The 20,158-nt window shown below is 41.3% G+C and overlaps 2 protein-coding genes across 2 annotated transcripts in view; one reads left to right on the top strand and one right to left on the bottom strand.

Annotated features, from left to right (window-relative positions):
* LOC134454286 (NACHT, LRR and PYD domains-containing protein 12-like) overlaps positions 1-11,358 on the top strand; it is a 36,392-nt gene extending 25,034 nt beyond the window's left edge. Inside the window, exons 11-12 of the mRNA XM_063205211.1 lie at positions 5,901-6,071; positions 11,166-11,358. Coding sequence (XP_063061281.1) covers positions 5,901-6,071; positions 11,166-11,352 — 358 coding nt within the window. The 3' untranslated portion in view covers positions 11,353-11,358. The remainder of the gene's footprint in view (positions 1-5,900; positions 6,072-11,165) is intronic.
* An 8,629-nt stretch (positions 11,359-19,987) lies between these two features.
* Positions 19,988-20,158, bottom strand: part of LOC134458286 (apoptosis-stimulating of p53 protein 2-like) — a 45,722-nt gene continuing 45,551 nt past the window's right edge. Inside the window, exon 23 of the mRNA XM_063210517.1 lies at positions 19,988-20,049. Within this exon, the coding sequence (XP_063066587.1) occupies positions 20,008-20,049 (42 nt within the window). The 3' untranslated portion in view covers positions 19,988-20,007. The remainder of the gene's footprint in view (positions 20,050-20,158) is intronic.

The following is a 20,158-nucleotide window of genomic DNA, read 5'->3' as shown; positions in this document are numbered from 1 at the left end:
TTAGTTACTTTCAGTTTGTCTTTCTATCGCTTTCTTTAAATAGCACCCTTCGTGACCTCTGTCTATCTCTACACATGCCATCTTCCAAAAACCTGGCTTCGATCGTGACAACAAAATTCTGTGTGCCCTGTTGTGGCAAAGTTGCAGGCTGAGGGTCAGCTCATTGATACAACAGCCCATTACTCTGAATTTAGGGGTCTGGATTTCATTGTGTTTGGGTCTGGGACCTTCAATTTCAAAGGCGGGGAAGTCTACCAAAGGAAATAGTCTGGTGGATTTCATTTAATTCCCAGTTGTGAGATTAAATTCATGAATAAGTTTTGTTAATAAATAATAAGTCTTGTATATCTTCTAAAAACAGTTTTAAGGCTGCGTTGCTACTCCCTCAGATCTAGTCCCTGGTGTGTGCTCTACTATTCTCAGCCAGTTGCTTGCAACTCTATTGTGTACTGTCTATGGGCTGTCGGACTAATGGTATTGGGCCGGCGGGCCCTAGAGTCATCCAATAGATTAGTCCAAAATAGATCATTTATGGTAAATGGTAATAACACACAATTTCCCTTCATGTCTGACAGATGTTCCCCTTTATTTCAATTTTGCCTTCCTCAGTACTCAAGATAGATATAAGTAAAATACTTGGGCCAAATTGTAATTTGAGTAAAAATAAAATCACCCATTTTAATAACTACTTTGGAAATTACAAGTTACTCATCAAAGTACTCAATTACAGTAATTTCAGCAAATGCAATTACTGTAGGTTAAAGAACTTAAGTATGAGGCGGCCCCTTGTCAGTATATCAGGATACACATCACCACTAAAAGTGTATATAGGCCTTTGTCCTCACACATGTGCTATGTTCAAGCATGCATGTACAAGAAAAGGTATTGTATACACTTGAATTGATGTCTATCCCTGCTATTGTCTAATTGCCTCATACTTAAGTACTACTTATTACTACTTTTTGGGAAACTCAGACGATATTACAAGAGTTACCAGCAGGGACAGCCATATGAAGGTAGATATTTGAGCAGAAGGAGACAATGCAAGCAGAATCATAGAGTCAACTCCATCTGTCAGGCACAGACACACAACCACTGCCACACCAACACACATGCACATTATGTGTTTTCTCTGGGTTTCTGGTAATGTGTGGAATGATCAAAATTTGAGAATAGCATAACATATGAATCTAGAAACCACCACTTATTTTCACATAGTAAATGTACTTTAATTACCAGACACTGAAGCAGTAACTGTAAGGGAATGCAACTGTTCAATTTTTTGATTGTTAATAATGTAATCGTGAAACATGTAATCTGTTATGCCCCATTACTGGCCTGCTCTCTGGACTCTTCAGTATGTTGCTTGGAAGGTGGGGTGATCCCAGTGCAGAGCGGGTCAGTCTGTTGATTTGGGACTTTACTTTTACTGTTGGATTTCCAAACCCAAGTGATTGTATCATAGGCATGCACAGATCTAGGAACGGACTTGGTGGTGCTAAAGCACCTGCCACTTCGCAGTGTTGGACGAAAAAAAGGCCCTTTTTGAAAGTTCTTGTTATTTTGTCACAATGTGTTCCATATTGGCATGATCATCTACGGTAGAAATTCTTGAGATCAAAAGCATGTGACAATTCCCACTGATATCATATAGTTTATAATACAAGGGTGGGGAATCTAACTTATGTCTCAAGGGCCGTTTACGGCCCCTGATGTAATTTTAATCTTATGCAGTTTCACATGGAATTTGACATGCTTTGTAAAGAACTCTTAGAAATTGAATTTGCAATACAATTAAGTTATGTTTTCAGGGGACCTAGAGGAGGTGGGGTCTGTTGTGAAGGTGCCCACCTTCAATATAGACCTAAACTGCAGGGGGAAATCCTGATTTGTGTTCATAGTGCAGCCTTTTATAAAATTTGAAGTGGCCCACGAATGAAAACGGCTCCCCACTCCTGTTCTAACCTAGCAAGGAAACTGGAAGTTCCACATGCCCCCCGCCCCCACCTTGAGCACCTGATCCCAAAAAATGTCTGTGCATGGCACCGGATTGTATAGTGTAGTACACTCTCAACAACAGCATGGTACAAAAAGTGACTTTATCCTCTCCAAACACCCTTAGTCGATGTAAAAAGTGTAGTCTCTGCTTTATCCAATAGGTCTTTGTCTACATATCAAATTCGAGTGTGTATGTAAATTAGTTCACATTTAAGTACATTACACTTTGTTTGGATAATGAAAGATAACTTTTAAAAATGAGGGTTTATTTCTCAAGAGTGAAAAAAAAACTTCTATGCATCACCACACAATTTTCCCAGTACATTACAATACAGGTGGGTTTTGTATTACAAGTTTCCTTAAATGAAAAGTCAGTGAAAATGAGGGCCTGAACTAAATTAAGTGGGAAATATGTGTAACATGCCCTTTGAACTATCTAAGAATTTTGTATAACAACTTTTCCTATAAATATATTTACCTCACAGTCATTTTTATGTTCAATTTATCAAGATATTAGCAAATTAGCCTAGGCGTTTTTAGTGTAAAATGGTTCAAATAAGAAATGCATGATAAATATGATAAAGCTACTGTTCTGCAAAGGTTATCATACCAATTCATAAACTGGACATATATAGCAATAATAAAATACCAACAAGACTTTGCCCACCCTTTCGATTGCGATCGGTGGTCTGGCTCATGGACTAAAAGTGCCTCTTTATGGGCAGTCATGGGTGAGCGGTTAGGGTGTCAGACTTGCATCCCAGAGGTTGCCGGTTCGACTCCCGACCCGCCAGGTTGGTGGGGGGAGTAATCTCCCCCATCCTCCTCCATGACTGAGATACCCAGAGCATGGTACCGTCCCACCGCACTGCTCCCCATGGGGCGCCACTGAGGGCTGCCCCCTTGCACGGGTGAGGCATAAATGCAATTTCGTTGTGTGCGGTGTTCACTTGTGTGCTGTGGAGTGCTGTGTCACAATGACAATGGGAGTTGGAGTTTCCCAATGGGCTTTCACTTCACTTTCACTTTTCTTTCCTGCACAGTTTACAACATTTTTTCATGTTGTCCTATATTTCACCTGAAGTTATTTTTTGGTTGTCCTATGCCTCCTGAACAATTTCCCTTGCAATGTTCATTGCAATACAATGATTCCCTTTCCCATTGGCTTGATTCCAACCAAACCCCTCATATTGCATTTCTGAATTGAAATTCCAACTGAGCCAACATGACAATATTTCGACACAGAAAGCCAAATCAACCCGTCATTAGCTTCAGAAAGAATAAAATGAAGGTTTTTGTGCGACCATCTCACTCTCCAGATCTCAACATCATTGAGCCACTCAGGGGAAACTCAAATGTGAGGTTCCGGCAAGAAACCCAAAGATATTATAGGAAACAACCATTCTGCCAGGAAGAATGTGCTGTTTTGTCATCTGAGAACATTAAGAGCCTTATCCACAACTACCACAAACAATTTAGAGCGGTCCTTGATGTTAAACAGGGCCGTATTCAGCATCAGACATTAGGGTAGGCCTATGTAAACTTTTGAACAGGGTCATTTGGGTAGTTTGGGTTGTGATCATGCTTTTGAAAGAGTAAACACAGAATATTGCTAATAAATATCTTAAGCCAGTCACTAGCAATGAGTGAAAAAAAGGTTTTTGTGTAATCTGTCACATTTTGTGAGAAATCGCAGAGAAAGTGTATATTCTGCTGGGGTATGTAAACATATGAGCACCACTGTAGGCACGTATCGAAATACAGTTGAAGTTACGTGGATCCATAGTTACAAAATCAACATAGTTTCAATGTTAGTCGAGGGAGCAAACTGATGCTAAATCAACATCGAAATCTGATGTTTCAATGGTTTAGCGTTGAAAATGGAATGCTGATTCTACATCGATTCAATGTAAGCTTGCTATCTGGGGTGCTTCCATCTGTGATTATGCCAAGCCTAATGGTTCAGCTGTTATTGTTAAAGTTTCAAAAAAACGAACTTTCACATGAGGCAGCTAGCAATGCATTGTAGAACTAATGCATTTAAATGGCAGCTATCACTGCAGCAGCGGTTAGCGTGCTAACGTTAGCGAAATCGCTAAATCACATTCTAAACAGTGAACAACAGTCATCTAAGTTACTAACACCCAGCCAGATATCGTGAATGATATTATCTCACCTGGACACAGTAACATACAGTAAGGCTGGCGCAAATGTAAAGCAACCAGTAGCACATAGATTTAGCACATTTCTGTTGTCAGACACCAGCATTGACATGAATGACTTGGGCTGTTAGCTTGCTAACTTGCTTTTCACACACCACTGTACATTAAATTGTGGAGACCAGAATCGAAATTACATACAGTTTAAAACAATAGTTCACTACACTAACTATACATTTTACACTTAAAGCTTAAATGAAATTGTGCTTCTGTTCTACAACCACATATTCTTTTGCTACTACGAGAGACAGTCGGTGGATGTTCAAAACGTTGTCCATTACTGCCATCTGCAGGATGCAATGCGCTATGGCGGTAGAGCGGTATGGACAAAATCCATACCTTGGGGGAAAAAATACCACGCACGATAGTATACCGTCCATACCACGCACCCCTAGTGCGCGCCATCTCACACTTTTTTGTTGTCATCTCTATGGTTAAATTAAGCACAAAAATGACTAGGGTATTAGAGTTTGGGCCCATCTATGCAGCAGCCAGATCAACTGAAAGAATATTTTAGCACATGGAGTTACACAGATGCTGGCCACTTGATTTGAAATTATAATGAATTATCTAAGGAAGGGGCCGATTTCATGAAAACTCCCGCAACATACAGAAACCTCTTTGACAAGTCATGACAGACATCTGGTGCAGAAAGTGACTAGGGAGCAGGCAATGAGAATAAAATAACACAGTGAGCAGTGTGAATGTAATAGCAATATTGTACCATGTAACACACACACGCACACCTGTGTAGTGGTCTTAATTTTAATGTTGGAGGTCTTGAAAATGGTATTAAAAAGTATTAAATTGGGTGATGAAAAATGTGCAGATACCCTGTATCCAAGTTTTCTCTTTTTTTGTTGTGCAAGACTATGTCTCTATCTAAAGTGCAGCATTTCTGTACTACTCATTTTCACAAACACAGACACAGACTCACAGCAACCAAGTTACTTCATAGATGGGTAGTGTAGGGAGGATGGTAGTAACATGTCTTGCTAGTCTGGATTAGAGGCATGTATTGGCACATTTATACTCATTTACACATGCAGGTTTCTGTGAAAACAAGATGTTGAGGCAATAACACACTGGTATCAGGTTGAAGATATGCATGATCCTACAAACACGCTTCCCTGCGATACATTCTACACATCCACATCCATCCTATCACAGTACAAAATGGTGTTTGTGCGATCATGTTTTCTCTTGAAGTAATGTGTAAAATCTCTTTACTTATATCTTGCCACAATGATTAAAGTAACTACATTTTTTGTTGTCCCGCAAACATGCTTACATACAGTACAGAACATGCTATAAATCTGTATTTATCAGTACAATGTAATGCAATTCACTATACGGTACAATGAGGTCCCATGCTGGCTGTAGGGTGATATTTGGATATTTAGCCTATGTAAACTTAATGAAAAGCGGTCTCCTGGTGTGAGGTCTAAAGCTGAAAGGTTTTGTTTTCCCCTGGAGATTGCACTGTTAAAATACTTAATTCACACAGTTGCATTTATCTAACAGTGGGAAGTAGTCCATATATATCAAAAGTTTTTTTTAAAAATGTAGTTTAATTAAATAAATAAAAAAAACACAGGTATCATGGTGTGTTGAGGCAAACCACCACGATAGACGTGCATCATTTCACATTGCAATGTGCTGACTCTAGTGTTTCTTTAACAGACTTAATGGCTGTAAGTTCACAGAGAAGTCCTCTAAGGCGCTGGCCGAAGTTCTACAGTCACCAAACTCCCTAACAGAGATGGACCTGAGTGGAAATGACCTGGGGGATGTAGGAGTTCATGTTCTCTGCAAGGGTCTGTCTAGTCCCCACTGCAGACTGCAGACATTAAGGTAAGTGATTCATCCCTGTGATGAGTTTCTACACAAGATTCCCATAGTTGCCATATGTCAACACTTTGCTAACAAAATAATCAAAAACAGTTAAAAAAAAAAAAAACATCTATTATAAATCTCATTTTAACACCAAAACACCACTGATACACCTTTTGCAATGTATTTATAATAATTCATACAGTAGAGGATTAAACTGTGGGATTTGGGGCAACATGCAGTTACTTTTGCAGGTTGTGATATTTGTCAAAGCAAGAGAATGCAACCTGGCTCTTGCGAATGTGTGTTTCGCTCAGCTTCTCAAGCAACACTGGACATTCTGAGATTTCTAGAAGCTGTTTATGGCCTATTTTGCTTTGGATGAAAGAGTCTGCCAAGTCTTGCAACGTGATGCAGGGCATACTTATAAGTCACACCATTGTGGAATATTGACAGATACGGTTCAGTTTCATGACACACACATATTGGGGCACCTCGAAGGCCGTTATTCCCCTTATCACCTGGTTGTTCAGTTCCATGACACACACACACACACACACACACACACACACACACACACACACACACACACACACACACACACACACACACACACACACACACACACAAACACACACACACATTGATTCTGACATCTAAAGTAAGAATCAATCTCTTGGTACGTGAACCAAAATAAATATGGTATGCCATTCACAACTGAGGTTGCAATAATTCTCTGACAAGAACACATAGGGAGTTTTTAGAAAGATTACCAGACATCAATGTACACCGCATTCCAAATTATTATGCAAATGAGATTTTCACTGATTTCCCTAAATAATCAATATAAATGACAGTCATTATACTTGTCAAGTCATTGACCATTACAGTACAGTTCAAATGTTTTTGAATGAACCTTCCAATGATAATGGTACTTAAAATGTTCTGTTCCAAATTATTACGCGAAACAGTTTTGTAGTGTTGTAAAGAACTGAAAATGTGAAAACAGAAAGGAATTCGGATTACATTAAAATAGTTGAAATTTGGTACTTACTAAATTACATTTCAATGTTCTATACTTGGTTACTAAGTTCTTTGCCTTAGTCACTGGAATGCTGTGTTTAACATTGAAGCCAATGGGAGGGCATTGCATGGGAGTTATGGAAGCCCAGATATCCTTGATGCTTTGCTGTCCGCTGTTTTTGTTTGTTTGGCCTGGTGACCCACACGTCACTCTTCACTCTTCAATATACCCGTACATTTCCATGCCACGTTTTGGTGCTTTGGTGGTATGGACATTCTATCTTACCAGACATAACATCCCATTCATTTTCAATAGGGTTTTTACTTCTGGTGAGGTAGAATGTCCATACCACCAAAGCACCAAAACGTGGCAAGGAAATCTACTGATCTACTAAATACAATTTATTACAATACTATTAATTGTAGCACCTGATTTCCTCCCGTTTTTTGTTGCACAAAAAAATGGCATATCAGTGCATAAAGATGTAGATGCCTCCCCCTCCTGTAGCAATAATAATATAATAATAGGGTCTAAGGATAATAATAATAAATAAAAAAGAAAAATTCATTTTTTTCTGTTAGGCTAACCAGGGTTTCTCCAGACCCCATCACTTTATAGCAGGGTTTTGAACAGATATTTTTTTCCAATCCATTCGTTCCGAACAGAAACAGAATTATACCGTTTCCGGTTATGAGTTCCACCAATAAATTGAAGTTCGCGAACCGGTTAGAACAAAAAAATATTGTTCCCGGAAGGGTTCATTTCGTTCCTGTCAGCTGATTACTCCCCATATCTGATGTTAATTAACCAAGAAAGACGGAAGTGCATATAGGTCAGCCTACATTCCAAACTGTTAATTCAAGCGGATGAAAGGAATATCCTCCTGAAGTTTGTCATTCAGGGACGACCTCAGCGGAGACAGAATAAACCTCAAATATGAAAATGCGCGCCCCGCGCTGACTTGGGTCATGGGGAGCGCTATGAAGGACATTGCGAGTTTGTGCATATCTGCATTTGAAGCAGCCATGGATGCCCATTAACGAGGAACATTCTCGTGTGCTTATAAACACACTTCTCTGCAATATGTCTAACAACGATGCAATGGGAACTCGGCCCTTTTGTATAGCAGTGGTTTCTCTTATCTCGGATGTGGAGTGGAGACTTTGAAATTTGAATGGAGAGAGAGCGGTGGATTACAGTCAGCGAATGTCTGTCACACAGGACGTGAACTTCAGTCGTCATAGTAATGTGCGCAGGAAAATAATTAGCCTACTTTTTTTGTTTGAGGAACTATTAACCGGTTGCAATTATTTTTCAATAAGTGTTCCTTTTCCAGAACATAAAAAAATAATAACATTTCCGGTTTCGTTTCTGTTCCCTGTAAAATACAAAAAGTTCCCGGTTTTCGTTTTCGTTCCTTGAACCGGTTCAAAGCCCTGCTTTATAGTTAAGGTGGCCACATTGAAAGCAATCATCGATCACATCAATGACTTAAAAGTTACAGCTTGTATATAATTGTATTGGCTATTATGACTGCAACTAGGAGGCAAATATGCATACAGGTAACGCACACACAAAAAATATAACAGAAGTGGGGCAGGAGTGGGAGTACTTTTGAGTGGCAGGATTGGGGGTTGTTCCACACAGGACATAATAATAATAATAATAATAATTGTATTTGTATAGCACTGTGTCATACAAGGCATGTAACTCAAAGTGCTTAACAAATGGGAAAAAACATTGTTAGAGATAGATTTAAAAGGAGAGGAGAGATAGATTTAAAAGGAGAGGTATAGAGGAGAGGCAGAAAAAGCAGGAAGGCAGAGGAAGAAGAGATAGACAGAGAATGTAGAGTCATAAGGTCAACGTAGGTTAGGACCAGGATTCTTAGATGTGTAAGGTCCATAGTGGCTGGGCCTATCATAAGTCATAGATAGTCGCACAGAGATTGGGCGCTCAGGTGCGGCCCCTGGTGGCATCAGGGGTGAGGAAAAACTCCCTTTCGCTTGATTCATAGTTTGTGAGGGGGAAAAAAAAGCTCAGTGAGGTCTGAGAAAAAAGACCCCCTGTAGTCAGGAAGAAACCTCAGGCAGAGACCAGCGGCCACCTAGGGGAGCCCCCTGCCAGGGCTGGATTGCGAGTAGTAAGGGCGCTGCGGCGGCTGGGACACTATGACGTCTTGGCAGCTAGGAGTTGGCAAGGATGAAGAGGTGGGTCTTCAGCTGCTTCTTAAAGGAGTCGACGGAGGTGGCTGATCGGATCTCGATGGGGAGGGTGTTCCATCTCTTGGGCGCATAGCAGGCAAACGCGGCGTCGCCGATCTTCTTCTGCGGGGGGGTGGGGGTCCTTAGCAGCTTGGCATCAGTGGACCTGAGAGCTCGAGCAGGGGCATAAAAAGAGAGCATGTCTGAGATATAGCTAGGGGCAAGTCCATTTAATGCTTTAAATACTGTGAGCAGAATCTTAAAGTCGATTCTGTATGAGACAGGTAACCAGTGCAGGTCTGCCAAGACAGGAGAGATGTGCTCTCTCATTCTGGTTCTTGTTAGGATTCTTGCCGCAGAATTTTGAATGAGTTGCAATTTGTCAATTAATTTTTTTGGGAGACCAGAGAAAAGAGCATTGCAGTAGTCTATCCTACTGGTGACAAAGGCATGAATAAGTTTCTCAGCGTCTTGGGGGGCCAAGCCGCGCACTTTGTTGACATTTCTAAGATGGAAAAAAGCAGATTTTGTTATCTTGTTGATGTGAGGCTCAAAGCTCAAATCCGAGTCTATGACCACACCTAGGCTAGTAACCTTATCTTTAATGTGTATGCTTAGGTCACCTAGGCTTGAGTGGAGTTTTGCACGTTTTTTCTTAGGCCCAATGAGCAACACTTCAGTTTTATCTTCATTTAATTTTAGGAAGTTACTGTTCATCCAATCTGTAATGGCAGACATGCATTTAGTCAAGGCATGAATGGCAGTGGTTTGGCTAGGCTCGACAGAGATATATAGTTGAGTGTCATCGGCATAGCTATGAAAATCAACATTGTGCTCTCTGATGATGGAGCCCAGGGGCAACATATAGAGAGAGAAGAGGAGAGGGCCCAAGCAACTGCCCTGAGCAACTCCAAAAGGCACATCATACTTGTTGGAGACGTATTCTCCGATGGTGACAAAAAACTGTCTTCCTGTAATATATGTTTTGAACCACTCTAAGACGTGACCGGACAAGCCTACCCAAGACTCAAGGCGGTCAATTAGTATGTTGTGGTCTATCGTGTCAAAGGCGGCACTGAGGTCGAGGAGGATAAGTGCTGAAACTTTGTTTGCGGCACTGTTGAGCCTAAGATCACTTATTATTTTGGTTAGTGCTGTTTCGGTGCTATGGTTGGCTCTGAAGCCTGATTGGAATTTTTCCAAGATATCATTCCCAGCCAGATGTTGATTAAGCTGTTTAAATACAACTTTTTCTAGTACCTTGCTTATAAAGGGGAGGTTTGATATAGGTCGGTAGTTGTTTAAAGAATTCTGATCTAAATTTGTCTTTTTTAGGAGTGGCTTTACCATGGCTGTATTGACAGGGCAGGACAGGATTTTTTTTCTGGGAGCGGGACAGGACAAGAGTGAAAATCATCTGTGTCATGCTCTACTAACTCACCACCAAAAAATTCCTACATTTTCTGTTCATCTCTAAAGAGTCAGTATATAATCTGTCTTGTGACTCATCAATGCGAGCTGCCGTTGATATTTAAGCAATAAATGCTCAGTTTATTTTCTATTCGAAAAGAGCATGTCAATGGCAGCGCTACCAGACGGTAGTGTGTGTAGCTCTCCACCAGCGGACTCCAGAGCTACACACAGGCACCGAACCAGGCTACATAGACAGCACATTCATCAATACTTCACAGGTCCCACTGTTCCCACTGTATTTTATTTTCCCGCCTGCCCCCGCCTTCACCTAAGTTTAAACCGCCCGTTCCCGCCCAATTTGCATTGGGTCCCGCGGGAGCCAGCGGGTCCCAATCCAGTTCTCTATTCTAAACACAGCTGTGTAATGTGTAAAATTTTATTTATAAGCATACCATGATCTTCTACCCCTTCCAGGCTCTCCTTGTGTCTCATCTCAGAGGAGGGTTGTACATTTCTAGCTGCAGCTCTGACCTCAAACCCCTCCCACCTTAAAGAGTTGGATCTGAGCTACAATCATCCTGAAGAATCCGGACTGAAGCTTTTATCTGCTAGATTGGAGGATCCTCACTCTAAACTGGAGATACTGAAGTATGTGCCCTAGGGTGAATGGGGAATGTTATTGTCAAAATATACATTTGTATTGCAATTTCATTGTGTGCCAATTACTAGAAAAAGACTTTGCCATTAAAAAAAATCCCATTGATATTGAGCGCACTAACACAAACACTTTCGAAATCCGAATGATTGAACATTTTTAGAGTGCAGCTATAGCTATTGTGTAAATCTGAGGAAGAAAGAGAGGTTGAAACGTCATCATGCTTGCCAGTGAATTAATTAAAAGAAAAAAGTAAGTTTTTAAAAGAAAAATTCATAGGAGTGAACAAACTTTTTTTTCACAAAACGTTACTTTTTTGTTCAGCACCATGGATTTTGCCCAAGTAACTCTAAAAACAAAAGAAAATAGCTATTGTGTGACCCATGGATGGCCAGGCTGAGGCATAATCTGTGAAAAGAGTTCTTCGTTTATTTCATAAAAATGCAAGCCATTACCATAAGGCCACTACACCTCAGACCGAAAACTGTCAAAGCCATTTGTCCTTCCAACTCAACACCTGATATAAACAGTACTCCTCCTACTTATATATGAACCATCATAGTGACATCCAGTGTACCTATCGGGAAATGCTAAGTATATTGACATTCTATACAGTAGCCCACTCTATCAGTTTATGAAAGTAAAATGGATTTGCTTGGTTATTGTGCAACTTTCTTAACCAAAATTATTTTTGCCTGCGAGTGGGTCTACCCTCAGGGAATGCCCCAGTGCCCTGAAACTGGCAGAACAATCACAACGCAGGAGATTTGTTGGATGCAAAGCGGACAGGGTTTTGAGGGAGTGACGACAAAGCGTTGGCCGATAGGCACAGACCCGGTTTGAAAAACAACGGGTTGTTCCCATCAACATTCTTCTGATGTTTCATTGATTGGGTCCAGACTAATGTTAACATTTAACGTAGTATGGCTTGTCAGGCTACAATTCTCATAATTTGAGCATTCAGCATGAAAAAGCCACTGGGAAACTCCCATTGCCATTATGACACAGCTCTCAGACATTTTACCATGCAAGGCAGCAGCCCAACTGGGACAGCATCTACTGTAGGTATCTCACTTGTGACAGTGTTTGAGTGTCCCAGGACAGTTTGTAGATGTCTCAAGAGAGAGCATTGGTATCTCAGGACAGTGTATGGGTGTCCCATCATAGATCCTGAATGTCCCAGGACAGTGTACGGTATGTGTTACGTGGCCCTTTTTTTGTTAGACAGGCTACAGTACAGTACCGTTTTCACTACCACTGCCTCTCATGCTGTATACACTGTACATCTTTATTTCAAACATCACATTTTGTCAGGAAAAGTGATAACTATACTAATAGTAACTCTCTCTCTCTCTCTCTCTCTTTCTCTCTCTCTCTCTCTCTCTCTCTCTCTCTCTCTCTCTCTCTCTCTCTCTCTCTTCTCTAAGCACACAGCACTGTGGAAGAGTCAGATTGGCAACAGATGCAACGAGATGTAAGTCTTCATGATGACATTTTTTCGGTGGCAATTCTGTGAACATTACAAAGTGTGTTTAATACATTACTGTATGTTTAATGGCATTATAGAGAGTGTGTCAATAACATTATAGAATGTCTAATAACAGTATGTGTTTAACAAAACTACAGAGTTGTCTGTCACAGTGCACAGTGATGGGGTCGCCCTGGAGAGGTCTGCCCCTGTGTATTTGACTCCTGGGGCCTCATTTATCAAGCGTTCTTAAGCCCGATTCGCACGGGATAAATATTACCTATGGACCCCTGGTAATTCGCAATTACCCCTGGACCTCCGTGATTTTTCGGGGCGCATTCAGACGGGATAAATAAACGTCTGTTATTTACTCAATTCACAGACATTACAAGGGAGTGCAGACGGTGCGCCTATGTAAAATTACCCCAGGACGTCTGAGTTTCGCTGAATTACAGTAGGTAATTCGCGGCGGAATTATTACCTCACAAATCGCAGACATGGCACATTCGCACAGGACTAAGAACTCAGACATTCTCTGTAATTATTCCGAATTACCGGGGGTCCATAGGTAATACAAGTCCCTTCCGAATCGGGCTTAAGCCACTGATCTGTGCATAAAGCATGCGTGCAATCATTCCTGAGGGTCATTCCCCGCCAAATCACAGAATCATCCTGCACCACCGTCTCAGATGTGGCTAAACAAAATCAAGGAGGTTCACACACTTCCCAATAGGAAAGGTGCAAAATTATAGCTCTCAACTCCTTATAGTTTTGACATTAAAAATTGGTTTTGAACAGAGTCCTCGAAGAACCCATTTTCAGATTACTGTATCTAAAAAAAGTAGGTCTTTCAAGGGATATTATTTGGAATATCGTCAGCCTGCTACCAAAACCGCTTAAGTCCGATTTTGGGGTTTTCGGAAAACAGGGAAAAACTACATTTCCTAGGGGGAGCCAAACACCAGTGGCGGTTCTAGGAAATCTGAGACCCTGGGCAAAGAGCAATTGCGAGTCCCCCCTAATAATTTTGGTCAAAAAGAGATTTTTGCTGAACTTTACTCCCCTACCACTTCTGCATCATCCTGTCATCCTGTCATTGGTCCATTACAAAGAGTACCTGTCTAAGATGTTAACTTATTTAATGTATTTATGTTGAGTGAAGCTGCAAGTCAAACATGAAACACCTTCTAAGGAAAACAAATCACTTTAAAATAAATTATTTGATGCAGCACAACAAGGACAATGCACTGCACATTATTTTGATAGTTATACTATTCTTTTTATTTTTATTCCAAACCTTAATACTGGAAATGGTGAATGATTGCAATATTTTTGTGGACCTTGTAATATTCTAGCATGCTGGTAGATCTCATATCTACCAACACATTTTCACAGTTTTCTTTTATTTTCAACTACTTTCAGTTATGCTAGTTTTCAATGATAACATTATTTACATTCTCGTCCAAAGTAAAGCGCAGAATGGTAATACACACATTGCTCATGCCAGGAGCTTGCAGTGTCACACAGAGAAAGCATTGCAGTGGCGTCCAATCTCCATGTTGAGGGTCCATCAGTCATGGAGGAGGATGAAGGGGTGGGGCACTTCTTTGGTCCTTGTACCTCCTCACAAACTGTGTCCTCCTTATTTAGCATCTTTGGATAACTTCTGCTCTTCTCCATGCTCAGAAAACTGCCCCACCCCCCCCCCCCCCACACACACACACACACACACCACCTTGCCCATGACAGAGGTAACCTGGTCATAGAACTGTGCCCCGCCCAGTAGCCTTCTACAAAATCTCTGACTACATCAAATAAAGCACCAGATTAATAAATGCTCAATTTGTTTCATTTAGCTTAATTTTAAGGCTACAACCATTGTGTGATAATAAGAATATCTCAGTCACTGATGTCTAAAGATGATGTTATGACACATGGCCATTGTCTTTGAAGAAAAAAAACTCAACAGAAGTACACACACTGCTTCCTCTTGCCAATGTCAAGTTGCTGGCATCAAAAATGGCTAAGTCAAGTTACCCAAGTCATTCACATTGGCAGAACAATTGTGCACAGGGCCCCAGGATGAATAGATAGGGGCCCCATACCACCTGCCAAGGTCATAATAGCGCCCCTACCCCTGCCACCTGCAGGAGGGCCCTAAGCCTACAGGCAAATGCCCTCCTTGTCCTCCCTATAGCTACGTCCCTGGTCATTCATTTTCTCATAGCCAGTGTGTGTCTTTATACATACAGATTTTTGACTCTGGTGACTGTTGTGATTGATAAATGACCCTGGCGGAAAGGCAGGGTGATGCAGCTGTGGTAGGGGAGTAAGTTTATGTAAAAATCTCATTTCGACCAAACTCAGACTTAGACGGTTTTGGTAGCAAGCCGACGACATAGAGCAGGGCCTCTATATGGTTTCACAGAGGCCCTCTGGGGGTTACAGTCTGTTTAATAATGTGTGTGTGTGTGTGTGTGTGTGTCTGTGTGTGTGTGTGTGTGTGTGTGTGTGTGTGTGTGTGTGTGTGTGTGTGTGTGTCTGTGTGTCTGTGTCTGTGTCTGTGTGTGTGTGTGTCTGTGTCTGTGTGTGTGGGTGTGTATAATGTCTGCCATGTGCTCCTCTTTTCTGCAGATGCCTGTAATGTCACACTGGACCCAAACACAGCATACAAATGTCTCTCTCTCTCTGAGGGGAACAGAAAGGTGACACATGTGGAAGAGGATCAGCGGTATCCTGACCACCCAGACAGATTTGACTCCTGGGATCAGGTGTTGTGTAGAGAGGGTCTGTCTGGACGCTGCTACTGGGAGGCTGAGTGGAGTGGGAGTTGGGTTCATATAGCTGTGGCCTATAAAAGCACCAAGAGGAAAGGGGATGGTGATGATGTCATAATGGGACGGAATGCCAATTCCTGGTCACTCCGCTGTTCTACTGGCAGTTACTTTGTCATGCACAATAATGAACGCACTGCCATACCTGCCACCTTCTCCGACTCCAATAGAGTAGGAGTCTACCTGGACTGGCCGGCCGGCACTCTGTCCTTCTACAGCGTCTCCTCTGGCACACTCACACACCTGCACACGTTCCACTCCACCTTCACTGAGCCCCTCTATCCTGGGTTTGCAGCTTGGTGGGGCTCCTCAGTGTCCCTGTGCCAGATCACATGACCTCCTCATGCTGCAGCAACACACCACATGTGCCTTCACACACAAACGTACGTACGCACCCACCCACGCACGCACACACCCACGCACGCACACACACACTCACACACACACACACACACACACACACACCCGCCCACACACACACACACACACTCACACACCCAAACACACAGAGGACCTCTGTGACCCTATATAGAGGCCCTGCTCTATACTGTTATACTATAAGAAAGGAAAGGAGGAGAATGTATGCATTATAATCACACACACACACACACACACACACACACACACACACACACACACACACACACACACACACACACACACACACACACACATTATTAAACAGACTACAACCCCCCAGAGGGCCTCTGTGACCCCATATAGATGCCCTGCTCTACACTGTTTTACTATAAGAAAGAACGAGAGAAAGAATCCTTCTGATTTCCCCCCACACACACACAGCCCCACATGTTTCTCAAACCTTTAGCATTTGGCTTCATTTGTATATGTTGTTAATGTTTTCATGTTATGTGTTTTGCTCTCTGTAATGCCATTGTATAATAATGTCATGTGTGTTTACAGTACTGCAAAGTCATACTGTATTCATCATGTAACCTTCTAAGTATGTAGGATAGCTTGTGCTGTAATCACAAGTTTTCACACATGTAAGAATAGCAGTACACAAAGTGTATTAGGATTACTAGTTCAACATGAAAATTGAGGGTTGAGCTCAAGTGTTCTCTTATTAGACTGGTGTCTCTGACTACAATAGAATACTGTGTAGGATGATGAACAGTACAAACTCATGAACAGAATGAATGCTCCTTATCCTCCAAGTATGTAGTGTATTCTGTGCTCTAATTGCAAATGTCCTATTTTACACGTGTGATATGAATTGGCGCTGTATATTTTTATTATGCAAACTCATGTACAGAATGAATGCTCCTCATCCTCCAAGTGTGTCGTACTGTAATCACAAATGTATGTTATCTTAATTGCGGCAGAATTCTGTGCAGTTCTTCAAACTCATAGGGCTGTATATTTGTACTATTTAAACACAAACACACAATGCTCCTTAGGCCGGCCGCACACTGGCTCCGACAGCACTGCGGCGCACTTTTGCTTCCGACAGAATTCGGACCCCCAATCTCAATTTCACATGAACATTGCATTGATAGTCAATGGGCGGCACCGACAAAATAGAACTTGTCTCTAATTGCTATCCGACATCGGCCAATGTCCGCGGACATCTGCGCCAGTGTGCGTGGTTCTATTGAAAACAATGGAATCGAATTTTAGCTGAGCAGTGCTCAGCACTTTGTCGGAGCCGGTGTGCGGAAGCCCTTATCCTCCAAGTATGTACTGTAGTATATTCTGTACTCAAATAAGAATGTATTTTTTACACGCGTGAAAAGAATAATGGCTGATTTGAAACAATTGTAATTGTAATTGTAATTTTGAGTACAGCTGTAAATGAAGTGTATTGGAATCACTTATTTCAATGTAAATTAAATGGATTTGTTATTGAATTGTGAGTACGGCTGTACATTAATTGTACTGTACATACATATTTCAATGTAAAAAAATACGTTTTCAATGTATGTACATAATCTGAGTGTAAATTGAAGCTAATGTCATCATTCAATTCATCTGTAAATAATCATTGGAATTATATACTTTCATAAATATGTCAGTTTAATGTGAGATTTTTTAAATAAAAGCCCATGATTTCATCTGATGGTATTGATTTTCTTTTGAAAGATAAACTGGATAGAATGGCTAGTGTATGAAAAGTGTAGGCCAATTTATACCTTTTATTAACTCCAGCTGCATGAGTGAGTGTGTGCGGGCTTTAATGTGTTTTGGAGGAGTAGATTTGAAGGTTTTGGTACAGATTTTATTTGTGTGCAGAGCAAAACTGCAGAATGCAGGTATGAGATGTGTTAAACCTCCTCATCTCTCTCTCTCTCTCTCTCTCTCTCTCTCTCTCTCTCTCTCTCTCTCTCACTGAATTAATGCTTAATGCACAGGATAGATATGGCTGTGGCCTAGGGGCCCCCACCTGCCAGGTGGCACCCAGTTGGTTAAAGGAATAATCAACAAAAATTGGCAATGTGTGCCATGTCAGGTAGTTTTAAATCTTCTCAATACTCCTCTTGGTTTGGAATTGTCACGTTGTCTGTGTATTTGCTTTAAAATACTTGTTTTCCATAGGGGCCGACAGCAACCTGTAGTCTAGGGGCCCCAGGCCTTCTTAATCCGGATTTGCAGGTAGATGAGATGTACTGTAGATGAAACCACCTCATATGTGTAGTGTGTTATGTCACAGTGCCCCCTACAAGAACATTACTGTAATATTTTCATCACTGGAAGTGCACAAAATATGTGAAGAGTTCAGATGCAAAACCCCTAAGTGCCTTTTCAGAAAATAATCTTAATTCATTTTTATTTAATACAAATCTATCAAAATTGCATATTTTTTTATTTTATTTATGTAATATAACTATTTATATGTATTATCAAGTACATGAATGTAAACCAAACCAACGACGGGGTTCTCTAAAAATATAGAAGTGCAGGTCTTCAGAAATGGAGGTAGGGGGTTTTGCATCTGAACTCTTCATGTGTGCAAATAAATAAATAAATATTTTTCCTTAAAATCATATGAAATATTTCATTATCATATTTATTATAATTTTCTACTAAGATATTCACACACAAAATACAATACCACACATTTGAATTGGAACGTTTTTATTTCCGCTTCACACTAAAAGCTGTAGCCCTGCCCGAGGCCTTAACATGTTCAGCACGGTGATGTCACAGAGGATATGACATCACACAGGACGTGACCTCACTCAGGTGGAGTCAAGTGGACTCACTGGAAAGTCATTTTGCTGGTCTAGAACATACTGGGGATCCAACTCAATGCCTAACCTCCTGTCTTCTACTTTTGCTTGTGGCCTCACAACCACTTTTACGGGACTTTTGCCCATTCAACATCGCTATTGATTGCAAATGAGAAAACGTCCTTTCAGTTCCTTTGCGAGAGAGTGAATAAAACTATATGTTCAATGAGGTCTTGCCTCGTATCACGAGGCCACATTTCAAAGGAGAGGACGGGAGGTTAGGTATTGAGTTGGACCCTGTCTGTACGCCTGGAGAGTACTTCTAGGCCTTCACAGGACGTGTTGGCAGTCGATTACAACATACACACACACACACACGCGTGCATACTGTATATTCTTCTGCAGTCACTTACTCTCACTTACACACACACACACACACACACACACACACACACACACACACACACACACACACACACACTCACATGTACGTTCATCTGAGTCGCTCTGCGTATTGGTGATCTCATATCTGTGATCGCTGTGTTAGTAACAGCTGTTTTACAAAATCTTCATTTCTCCAGTATTGTGTCTCTACACACTAGGAGAATAAGAAAAGAAACACACACACACACCAGGCTTGTATGAAATTCCGAATTGGATGAATTTGAATTCAAAGTAATGCCATAATACAAACACTAGGTGATGTCATTACCTTGAATTTCTTTGGATCTAAGCTACACCACCCATTGAGTACATAGAACACCACCACCTAGTGTTCGTATTATGGCATTACTTTGAATTCAAATTCATCCAATTCGGAATTTCGTACAAGCCTGACACACACACACACACACACACACACACACACACACACACACACACACACACACACACACACACACACACACACACACACACACACACTTTTCTACAGAACACAATTGTCTATGTACACACCCAAATGCAAGCAAAGCATCTGTTGACAAACTGACTTCCATGTCAACAAAAAATACAACTTAGTCTCCTGACAGGACATGTGTCCACACAATGTACAGCTGTCTGTGTGTGTGTGTGTGTGTGTGTGTGTGTGTGTGTGTGTGTGTGTGTGTGTGTGTGTGTGTGTGTGTGTGTGTGTGTGTGTGTGTGTGTGTGTGTGTGTGTGTGTAGGCGGTTAAGCCAGGCTTCTCTGTCTGGGCTTGATCCTCAGGTACAGCTGTAAGAGAAAAAAAGAAGAGAGAGAGAGAGGTGTTAAGCAAATTTAATTTACACTGATGTTAAGTAGAAGATTTAGCACTGTGAACTCCATTATTGCTATTGTGAAA

Source organism: Engraulis encrasicolus, chromosome 1 (assembly GCF_034702125.1).
Source record: "Engraulis encrasicolus isolate BLACKSEA-1 chromosome 1, IST_EnEncr_1.0, whole genome shotgun sequence".
NCBI lineage: Eukaryota > Metazoa > Chordata > Actinopteri > Clupeiformes > Engraulidae > Engraulis > Engraulis encrasicolus.
This window is presented reverse-complemented; position numbering and strand designations above follow the sequence as displayed.